General features: G+C 37.3%; 1 protein-coding gene across 1 annotated transcript in view; it reads left to right on the top strand.

The window, feature by feature from the left end:
- Positions 1-12,128, top strand: part of SATB2 (SATB homeobox 2) — a 199,157-nt gene that overhangs the window by 90,366 nt on the left and 96,663 nt on the right. The window contains exon 6 of the mRNA XM_081577716.1: positions 7,444-7,546. Coding sequence (XP_081433842.1) covers positions 7,444-7,546 — 103 coding nt within the window. The remainder of the gene's footprint in view (positions 1-7,443; positions 7,547-12,128) is intronic.

Genomic DNA, 12,128 nt, shown 5'->3' with positions numbered 1-12,128 from the left:
ACTCAGAAGTTGGTTGTATTCTGGATTGAAAAAGTGGACTCAGATCTTGTTCATTTGTCAAAAAAATGTGGGTATTCTAAAAGTCCAATTGTATGGTTGCTCTCAAATGATTGGAAAACATAAAAGAGCAATGTAGACTACAAAATTATATACATGTTTTTAAAAGCAGGGAATGGAAATTAGATGTTCTTTGGCAGGGTGGTAGGTGGGAGAGATTTTAATCATTACTCATCCCATTTTGCAGCAACTGTATCTCATCAGGTCCAAGATGCTATTGATTGTAAGATGTATCCCAATTTCAGTGATATTAAAGTAGTGTCATCCCTTGGTATCCTAGGAGATTGGTTCCAGGACCGCCTTGCAGATACCCAGGTTCTTAGATCTTTAAATAATATATATAAAATGATGTAGTATTTGCATATACCCAGTGCACATGCTCCTATATACTTTAAGTCATCTCTAGATTAAATACGATGTTCATAGTTGCACACTGCATGTGCTGCAGTATGCACAGGAAATTTAAGCTTTGCTTTATGGAACATTCTGGAATTTTTTCCCAATATTTTCAATCTATAGTTTGGATGCCTGGATGCAGAACCCATGGATACTGAGGGATGACTGTATGATGAAATGTGGTAAAGAAAAATTCTCTGTGCCCCAGGGCTGCTGGAGAACGCTCTTCCTTGTAAAGTAAAAGTCATCATGTGCTTGCTCTACATTATCACCTTTCAATTTTGTTTATAATAAATTGTTTTGATGTTTTAAATATAAATTGACACCAACAAACATTAAGATGACCTTGTAGTATGTGTCTAGAGTATTCCAGTGAGGTCTAGTGATTCAGACAAAGACAATGAGAATATAGCAGTCTAATTTAGGGTTATGGAATGTTCATAATTGAAACTGGACTAAAAAGACATAACATGATCTTTCATCTACAATATCCCCAAGAAATACCTCTTCTATTTTTAAAGCTGTCTCGGGTTGAATTATAAAGGTTTATATCAGTAGAGCTACTTTAAGGGGCTACTAAATGTAAAGAACTGCAGAGAATTAATATGAATAAAAGGTGCCACAAATTTGAAGAGACCTTTCTGGTGACTAAAGTTTCTCATTATATAGGAAACTGTTTTTATTTACTACGCAGTTCCTTTGCTCAGTTCCTAGCTTAAACCTATTTGTTGTTCTGTGGTTTGTAGAGCTGGAAACTCATAATGATACAGGGACGAGAACAAGCCTGACTGAATCTCAGGGTAGCCAACTCCTTTTTTTTTTCTATCATCTTTAATTATTATTATTATTTTAGTATATAGTTTCAGATGTGCAGCATTTACTATTTGACATCTGTGTACTCTACAAAGTGATCACCACTACAGGTCTAATTACCATCCATTACCATACAGTTGAGCTCCTTCACCAGTTTCACCCACCTGGCAACTCTCTTTATCTCTGGTAACCACTAATCTGATATCTGTATCTCTGAGTTTGTTTTAATTTTGTTTTGCTTTTTAGATTCCATATGAGTGAAATCATACAGCATTTGTGTTTTTCCAATTTATTTCACTTAACATAATACCTGCAAGGTCCATTCATGTTTTTGCAAATGAGAGGATTTAATTCTTTTTTTATGGCTGAGTAGTATTCCACTGTGTTATATACCACCTTTGCCAACTCCTCCTTTTTAAATGAGTGTGAGCCCAACTCTAGTATAAGACCATCTGTTGATGAAGCCAATAGAAGCACTGATATTCATTTTCTTGCCACATCAGTTCAGTTCAGTTTAGTCGCTCAGTTGTGTCTGACTCTTTGCGACCCCATGGACTGCAGCATGCCAGGCCTCCCTGTCTATCACCAACTCCCGGAGTTTACCCAAACTCATGTCCATTGAGTCGGTGATGCCATCCAACGGTCTCATCCTCTGTCGTCCCCTTCTCCTCCCACCTTCAATCTTTTCCAGCATCAGGGTCTTTTCAAATGAGTCAGTTCTTTGCATCAGTGGGCAAAGTATTGGAGTTTCATCTTCAACATCAGTCCTTCCAGTGAACACCCAGGACTGATCTCCTTTAGGATAGACTGGTTGGATCTCTTTGCAGTCCAAGGAGTTGTCAAGAGTCTTCTCCACACCACAGTTCAAAAGCATCAATTCTTTGGTGCTCAGCTTTCTTTATAGTCCAACTCTCACATCCATACATGACTACTGGAAAAACCATAGCCTGGACCTTTGTTGGCAAAGTAATGTCTCTGCTTTTTAATATGCTGTCTAGGTTGGTCATAACTTTCCTTCCAAGGAGTGTCTTTTAATTTCATGGCTGCAATCACCATCTGCAGTGATTTTGTAGCCCCTCAAAATAAAGTCAGCCACTGTTTCCACTGTTTCCCTATCTATTTCCCATGAAGTGATGGGACCAGATGCCATGATCTTAGTTTTCTGAATCTTGAGCTTTAAGCCAACTTTTTCACTCTCCTCTTTCACTTTCATCAAGAGGCTCTTTAGTTCTTCTTTGCTTTCTGCCATAAGGGTGGTGTCATCTGCATATCTGAGGTTATTGAAATTTCTCCCGGCAATCGTGATTCCAGCTTGTGCTTCCTCCAGCCCAGCGTTTCTCATGATGTACTCTGCATAGAAGTTAAATAAGCAGGGTGACAATATACAGCCTTGACATACTCCTTTTCCTATTTGGAACCAGTCTGTTGTTCCATGTCCAGTCCTAACTGTTGCTTCCTGACCTGCATATGGATTTCTCATAGAGGCAGGTCAGGTTGTCTGGTATTCCCATCTCTTTCAGAATTTTCCACAGTTTATTGTGATCCACACAGTCAAAAGCTTTGTCAAAGTCAATAAAGCAGAAACAGATGTTTTTCTGGAACTCTCTTGCTTTTTCGATGATCCAGCAGATGTTGGCAATTTGATCTCTGGTTCCTCTGCCTTTCCTAAAGCCAGCTTGAACATCTGGAAGTTCACGGTTCATGTATTACTGAAGCCTGGCTTGGAGAATTTTGAGCATTACTTTGCTAGCGAGTGAGATGAGTGTTATTGTGCAGTAGTTTGAGCATTCTTTGACATTGCCTTTCTTTGGGATTGAAATGAAAACTGACCTTTTCCAGTCCTCTGGCCACTGCTGTGTTTTCCAAATTTGCTGGCATATTGAGTGCAGAACTTTCACAGCATCTTCTTTTAGGATTTGAAATAGCTGAACTGGAATTTCATCACCTCCACTAGCTTTGTTCACAGTGATGCTTCCTAAGGCCCACTTGACTTCACATTCCAAGATGTCTGGCTTTAGGTGAGTGATCACACCATCGTGATTATCTGGGTCATGAAGATCTTTTTTGTATAGTTCTTCTGTGTATTCTTGGCACCTCTTTTTAATATCTTCTGCTTCTGTTAGGTCCATACCATTTTTGTCCTTTATCGAGCCCATCTTTGCATGAAATGTTCCCTTGGTATCTCTAATTTTCTTGAAGAGATCTCTAGTCTTTCCCATTCTATTATTTTCCTCTATTTCTTTGTGTTGATCACTGAGGAAGGATTTCTTATCTCTCCTTGCTATTCTTTGGAACTCTGCATTCAAATGGGAATATCTTTCCTTTTCTCCTTTGCTTTTCGCTTCTCTTCTTTTCACAGCTGTTTGTAAAGCCTCCTCAGATAGCCATTTTGCTTTTTTGCACTTCTTTTTCATAGGGATGGTCTGCTCCCTGTCTCCTGTACAATGTCACGAACCTCTGTCCATAGTTCATTAGACATTCTATCAGATCTAGTCCCTTAAATCTGTTTCTCACTTCCATGGTATAATCGTAAGGGATTTGATTTAGGTGATACCTGAATGGTCTAGTGGTTTTCCATACTTTCTTCAATTTAAGTCTGAATTTGGCAATAAGGAGTTCATGATATGAGCCACAGTCAGCTCCTGGTCTTGTTTTTGATGACTGTATAGAGGCTTCTTCATCTTTGGCTGCAAAGAATATAAACAATCTGATTTTGGTGTTGGCCATCTGGTGATGTATGTGTAGAGTCTTCTCTTGTGTTGTTGGAAGAGGGTGTTTGGTATGACCAGTGCATTCTCTTGGCAAAACTCTATTAGCCTTTGCCCTGCTTCATTCTGTACTCCAAGGCCAGATTTGCCTGTTACTCCAGGTGTTTCTTGACTTCCTACTTTTGCATTCCAGTCCCCTATAATGAAAAGCACATCTTTTTTGGGTGTTAGTTCTAAAAGGTCTTCTAAGTCTTCATAGAACTGTTCAACTTTAGCTTCTTCAGTGTTACTGGTCAGGGCACAGACTTGGACTACTGTAATATTGAATGGTTTGCCTTGGAAACGAACAGAGATTGTTCTGTTGTTTTTGAGATTGCATCCAAGTACTGCGTTTCGGACTCTTTTGTTGACTATGATGGCTACTCCATTTCTTCTAAGGGATTCCTGCCCACAGTAGTAGAGATAATGGTCATCTGATTTAAATTCACCCATTCCAGTCCATTTTAGTTTACTGATTCCTAGAATGTTGACGTTCACTCTTGCCATCTCCTATTTGACCACTTCCAATTTGCCTTGATTCATGGACCTAACATTCCAGGTTCCTATGCAATATTGCTCTTTACAGCATCGGACCTTGCTTCTATCACCAGTCACATCCACAACTAGGTGTTGTTTTTCCTTTGGCTCCATCTCTTCATTCTTTCTGGAGTTATTTCTCCACTGATCTCCAGTAGCATATTGGGCACCTAACTGACCTGGGGAGTTCATCTTTCAGTGTCCTATCTTTTTGCCTTTTCATGCTGTTAGTGCGGTTCTCAAGGCAAGAATACTGAAGTGGTTTGCCATTCCCTTCTCCAGTGGACCACGTTCTGTCAGACCTCTCCACCATGACCTGTCCATCTTGGGTGGCCCCACATGGCATGGCTTAGTTTCATTGAGTTAGACAAGCTGTGGTCTATGTGATCAGATTGGCTAGTTTTCTGTGATCGTGGTTTCAGTCTGTCTGCCCTCTGATGCCCTCTCTCAGCGCCTACTCTCTTAATGGGCTTTCTCTTACCTTGGATGTGGGGTATCTCTTCACGGCTGCTCCAGCAAAGCACAGCTGCTGCTCCTGACCTTGGATGTGGGGTATCTCCTCTCAGCCAAATAGATTGACACTAACCACTAAGACAAGAGTGTTAATGAAGATGCATCTGGAATAACGACAAAGTAGGGAGGCCAGAGAGTGGGGGAAATGTGGATTATTTGGGACCAGTGGATGTGGGTTTGTTTCCTGGTGTTATGGGCCAGGAAGAGTTGAGGGACAGCTCCAGGCAGGACTTAAAACACTTTCCATTTTAATCAGCTTTTTAGGACACTTTGCAATAGACGGTTTAGCTCTGACTCCTGCCATAGCTATATATCTTATGCCTTTCCAGAGGGTAAGATTCATACAAACCACAAAGAAAGATGACAAGTACATCTGTAATTATTCACATACACTAGAGTGGCTAGTGCATCTGTTATTAGACTGCTTTCATGTTAAATTTTTCATTATTATGACATTTCATTTTGGCATTTTTAAATTTCATCTTTGTCCCTTTTCATCTGTTACATTTTGGTGACTCATATCCCACATCAGAGCTGTGTTAGGCACAAGGGAGAAAAAAAAAGAGACATAGTCACTGTCCTCAAGGATCTCACAGACTGGGACAGAGAGGAAAGCTCAGCCCAGAGAGGGAAGGAACTAGCCCAGCTAGCCAAGAGACGGCTATACTCCTTGTTAATAAGACACAAAGCAAAACCCTGCCTCAGGAAGATTAGGGTTCCTTTGATCCTCTAAGGCAGCATGCAAGGCTCGGAAGTTCTGTGATACACTCAGGTGATACTAGCTCTTTGTGTTTCCAGGGCTGTGTTCAGAGCCTCAGATTAAAAGAATTCTCTTTACTATTTCCCCATAGAGAACAGAATTGTCATTTAGAAATCAGCAACTGCAGGCAGGACAGCCATCTGCTGTATAGAAAGAACCAAAGAGATTTCTGTGAATTGAATTAGGAATCCCCACTCCCCTCATCAGTACTGTGTAGTGATTAAAAAAGAGGGAACCTGTGAGCTCAGAGAGGAAACTGTCTTATATGGGAGTCTATGCAGGACTGTCTACTGGTGTTTGAACTTTCTGGTAAATAAGTTGCCAATGCCTTGATTTATTGTAATCCTTTTTATCTTGACTACTTTGTCAAAATGCCATTAGAAGTTCTACGATTTCCTTCAACTGCTTCATATCTGGGGAAACCTTTTGTAAGAAAAATGAGATTTCAAGGCAGGATATAAAGCCTAACATAGGTCATTTGGATTTCTTGACTTGTTTATGTCCATTTGCTTTTAGACAGAATTTGCAGAAATAAAATCTATGTGCAAAGCATACACATATACTATCACAGTCATTCATGTATAAGTTAACATCTGCCACAAATGTTGGTCTGAGTATGCCATATTGACTGAAAACATATCTCTGTATGAAATTTAGTTCAAGGTGTGCAGTTATAGGGCTTCCTTGGTGGCTCAGTGGTAACGAAGCCTCTTGCCAATGCGGGAGACACGGGTTCAATCCCTGGGTCGGGAAGATCCCCTAGAGAAGGGAATAGCAACCCACTCCAGTATTCTTGCCTGGGAAATCCCACGGAGAGAGGAGCCTGGTGGGCTACAGTCCATGGGGTCACAAAAAGTCAGACACAACTTTGTGACTGAGCACACACGTGCCGTTCTAATTTTTAATTTTCAGTGGTGAGTCAGGTTATGTTCCCTTTCTCTTTCCTTTTAACTGCAATTTCAAACAAATCAGCTAAGAGGTTGAGCTGAGGAGAGAAAGGAGTATGAAGAGCAAGACGGAATCAGGTACTTTAGCACTCAGAAAGTTTGATGCATTTTTGGTTAAAACACAGTACAAGTGTTATGTTTAGTTTCCCCTGCTCTAAAATAGCACTGTTAATTTTTTCATTTGGTGAATTTTCACACAAGTGCTAATCACACGTTTCTATAAATTATATTAATTTAACTTATTTACCTAAATGTTGTTCCTCAGTGTGTAGCACGGATGTTCTCAGATTCTTGGCTGTGTAAGCTTGTTGCCATTGGAACCTGAACAGAAATATCTGAAAGGCATTATTTGGATTACAGATGCAGGAGCATCTGATCTCACCTTTTGCTGGGGTTCCTAAATCACAACTGTTTTTTGCCTTTGCAGTCAATCTGCATGTCCTGTTCCCTCTCTTTGACATTGTCCCCCACTTGCTTTTTTGGAGAAAGCACTGTCATCTACAAGTTAAAGGGATAGTAAATTTTGGTAATTGTGTTTAATAGTTTAGTTTGTAGGAGAATGACTTCTTCAAATTTAAAAGACAAAGAAGATTGGTATAGACTATAATGTCCCCTTTCTTGTCCCTAAAAAGGAATACCCATATCAAAAATAACTTTTTTTTTTCCTTTGCAGAGTATGATTTCATCCATTGTAAATAGCACATATTATGCCAACGTGTCAGCAACCAAGTGCCAGGAGTTTGGGAGATGGTATAAAAAGTACAAGAAGATTAAAGGTAAATTGGCTTATATTTTTGAAGTTGATTTTCAGTTTTTAGGTCAAAGAATTGTTGACTCTTGGGAATTTATGCTGATTTAGATATAACTTTTTGATAAAAAATTTATATAATTTTTTCTAAAGGTAGGATTTTTTTTTTTTAATTGAAGTATAGCTGATTTACAACATTGTGTTAGTTTCAGGTGTACAGCAAAGTGACTCAGTTTTTTTCCAAATTCTTTTCCATTTTAGGTTATTAGAAAAAAGAGATTGAATATAGTTCCCTGGGCTATACAATAAATCTTTGTTATTTATTTTATATATAGTGGTGTCTGTCTGTTAATTCCATGCTCCTAATTTATCTCCCCTTTCCCCTTTGCCAACCATAAGTTTATTTTCTAAGTCTGTGAGTCTGTTTCTGTTTTGTAAATAAGTTCATTTGTATTATTATTATTTTTTAGATTCAACAAAAAAATAAATGATATCATATAATATTTGTTTTTCTCTGTCTGACTTCACTCAATATGGTGATCTCTAGGTCCATTCATGTTTCTGCAAATGGAAATATTTCATTCTTTTTTTGTGACAGAGTAATAATATTCTGTTGTATGTAAATACCATATCTTTATCTGTTCATTCATTGATGGACACTTAGGTTGCTTCCTTGTCTTGGCTGTTGTAAATAGTGCTGCCGTGAGCATTGGGGTACAAGATAGGCTTCTCTTAATATTTTCATTAAGAGATCCAAATTGGCTCCCTTAAAACTAAGATGGCATTAGAACTAAATTCTTAGCATAATGTATGAAGTTCATAGTTTTCACAAGAGATGCTTGTGAAGGCTGAAATCGTTAAAAATATTTTGAAGTGGTATGTTTTAGACAGGCATGTCTATTTTAAAAACTCAATCAATAAATCATTTTTATTAATTTATTAATGTAATTTAAAAGCAGTCATTCTAGGTTAAATTAGCACTGATAGTTTAAGTACCAATTAACAAACTGAAATGAATGTGTGGTATCAGGAAATCTTTGATCAGAAGTGGAGTTTTGATGTTGTGTTTAATTTGGAGACAATTCCAAAATAGTGGTTAAAGCAAAGGGACTCGAGAATTTGTATTCAGATCTTTGTCTTCTGTTTGGTAACTGTGTGAGTTTGAATAAATTATTTAACTCTACCAAGAATCAGTTTCCTTATCTGAAAATTGGAAGTAATAAAAGGAAGTCGCTAACTAGCTATAAGAACTAAATACCTTACTACCGGCACAAAGTAATCTCTTAATCATTGTTCAGTATTTTAGTTGTTGTTTATTAATAGTAGTAGTTCTACTAGCAGTAACATATTATATATGGAATTATATCTGGTACTGAATAGACAGTTCTCTTATCACCAGTATAATAAATGGCATACTATTTAGGCCATCCAGCCCTTTAAATATATCAATCATATTTGGCCTTTGCAAATTTGTCAATGTTGGAAAACTTCTATTCTTCCCACCTCAATTCAAAGGCTATTCAATTCAAATGCTACCAGTCCCTGAGGAAATTGGGGGAATTTAGGGGAACAGAACAGATTGGTGTTTGAGGGTCCTTCTAGTCCATATTTTGCATGACTATGACATCATCCATTGCACTTTATTTGGGCATTCAGAGCCTTGCTAGTGGTTTACTGCCCCTGTGAAGAGGGTTAAATGACAATTTATGGTGGACAGGTAAAAGTAAAGGAAGAATTTGTTTTTACTACCCTGAAAGTTTTCTCTAGGGAAACAGTATCAAAGTGATGCCTCTTGGCTGTTTTTGGGAGTTTGTTTACAAGGTTACCTTTTGAAGAAATGAACTTTATTTGCATTGGTGGCACATTTCTGATTACAAAGGAATGAGAGCATTTTATGCTAAATATATGATTTGTAAGGAAAGTCAAGAGGTTGAACTACCCAGTAGAAATTAAGTTCACTGAAAATTGAATTAAGATCCATTCCTTTTCAGTATATTCTAAAATTCTTTAGACTTTTTAGTTTCTGGTTTGGGGACTTGCTTTAGAATGTTACTAATATTAACTCTTGTACAGGATAAGATGAATAACTCCTCATTCTAAGACATGATTGTGTAGTTCGGAAGTGTTTCTTTTCTGTAAGTGTTGTCTCTAAGTTTTTCCTTTAAAATCATATTGTTAAAGTGTTTGAACAATATCCTCTTTGGCTAAAAAATCAAAAGCATCATGCTGCTTCAAGGTCATTTGTTAGATCTCATTTACTTGCTATTATAAGAGAAAGGAAGAGAATGTACGTACTGTTTTAATAGTCTGGAGTATAAGTCCAAATTCAGAAAGACTGGAAATTTCACTGTAGTGTTCTCAGAATTGCCACGTAGAATCTGGGTGTGTGTGTGTGTCTATGGTATGTGTGTATGTCTGTTCACATACACATTAACACTTATGTTTTCTACTTTTCTCCTTTCTTCTTAGAGATTCAGTTCTTCAAGCTCTGTTTTTCCCCTTCAAGATAGTAAATGCACAGTTAATTCTTGAAGTGCCATAAAAGCAGACTGAGACCTTGATTTCAGGAGGTCAAGGATCCACACCTGAAGAGGCAGCCAGACACTATGTACACATACTATTCAAAGAGATGGCACTAGTCATTGCTGTTGAAAAGTGTGTGTGTGCATGTGTGTGTGTCAGTAGGAGGAGAAAAGGGAAGGTTAAGGTATGTGTGAAGTAAACACAAGCTGCCGTAAAACAGTTCAAGTGGTGTTGATTCATCAACCAAGGGAGTGGGAGGAAAAACAAAGAATTCATGACAGGTAGAATGGTGTGCAGAAAATAAACACTCCAGAGAAGTGCATTTTATTAACCTTCAACCTTCAGAGAAAAGGAAGTGTTGGACCTATACAGCAACATTTCCATTGATAGAAGCTTTATGCTATGAATAGATGTCACTGTGGGGGTTCCTATCTAGTAGAATCCATTACTCATGAGAAAGCAGTGATTTTGTTTGTGAAATTTCTATTTGTGTCCATCCATTTTCAAAACGAAAAAACAAACAAAAAAAAAACAAACCTGGAATTTCAAGCCTGGAAATAAAGTAGCAAAACCAGAATTCTACTTGAGACTCTTCCTGTGCTTAGTTGCTCAGTCTTGTCTGACTCTTTTGCGACCCCATGGACTGTAGCCTGCCATGCTCCTCTGTCCATGGGGATTCTCCAGGCAAGAATACCGGAGTGGTTTGCCATGCCCTCCTCTTCCTCAGAACCCAGAAATCAGTGTTCTCTGTCTTTTCTTGTCTCCCCACCCCTACCTTGTTTCCATCCCATAGTTACCAGCTTACATGTATCATTGCTAATTCTCAGTGTAGAAGAAAATATGAAGCTAACTTACTGATGGCTCAAACTAAATGTGCTCTACATTGTTAAATATGTTTCCTATTATCTTCTAATGTCTGTTTTAATAAAACAGTGGGAACTAAATGGTTGCTTCTTAATCAAAACCATGATTTCCTAAGCATAAGCTATGTGATTCTGTTACAAATTGCCACATATAGATCTTGTAGGTCAAAATTTTTTTCTCTTCTCATAGAAGTAAATAAACAGTAAAATAATTATATACTTTGAAAGATCAAAGTAAATATGACTAAAACCTGGCAAAAATAAAAGTCTACTGAAAGGATTTGAAAAAAAAAAAGATCAGATTGCAAATTCTATAGTTAATGCTTAAATAAATATGAGAAAAATGAATAATCAATAATTTGATATCATTAAAAACAGATGTGAAGACTATATACAAATGGAATTGTCTAAATTTTGAAGTAAACATTTTAATGTGCATTTTTTGAATTTGTTGTTATTATAGCTAAACGTTTACACTTACTCTTTAAAACGTCCTAAGTTGGTTTGGCTTAGCATGTTAACTTTATTTTCCTCAGTGATCATAGCAAAGCACATTCTGTTTACCTTTTTCCTTTAATTTCAAAGACAATCATAGTTGACACAGACGTATTTGAGTTAACGTTAGTGTTAATTTAGGATAGATGGGGAGACAGTTTGTATACTATGGTTTTAAAGATCAGAACTATGAACCTACTTCCCAGGAGTTTTTGATATTGAAGAAAATGAAGTGGGTGAATGGCATAGTTGGTTGGTTTAGATGGCATTTTTTTATTGCTGTTCATCTCATACTATAATTGCTTCTGGCCTAGTTTCTACAATGTAGAGCTCATATAAACTCCCAGGTTTAAGGGAAAAAAAAGTATACTTTGTGGAAAAACAAAGCAAAACAAAAAGAGCAATATTAACAGTTGTTTATGTAGGAATCTTACTGTTGGACACAAGATTAATCCACAGGGACCTACAAGCATTCATGCTATTAATTATTTTCAAGAATTCTAGGGGTTATATGAGATTTACCTATTAATTTTTCTTTCTTAAATGCTACACATTTTATCAAAACACTTAATTTTTTAACCTAAGTCATCTTATGTATTAAATCTATTTAGACATAAACTTGCCCCATCATTTTTGTGAAGCTAAGTGGCAATTATGTGTACTACTATTAGAAATTATGTTATTCTGGCAACCTGCTTTCACAGGGGAGCTTATAAGAATAAGAAAGTA

This window comes from Giraffa tippelskirchi, chromosome 3, assembly GCF_054371585.1.
Source record: "Giraffa tippelskirchi isolate mGirTip1 chromosome 3, T2T-mGirTip1v1.2.pri, whole genome shotgun sequence".
NCBI classification, from domain to species: Eukaryota; Metazoa; Chordata; class Mammalia; order Artiodactyla; family Giraffidae; genus Giraffa; species Giraffa tippelskirchi.
Note: the sequence above shows the minus strand (reverse complement) of the source record. Positions and strands in the feature narration are given on the sequence as shown.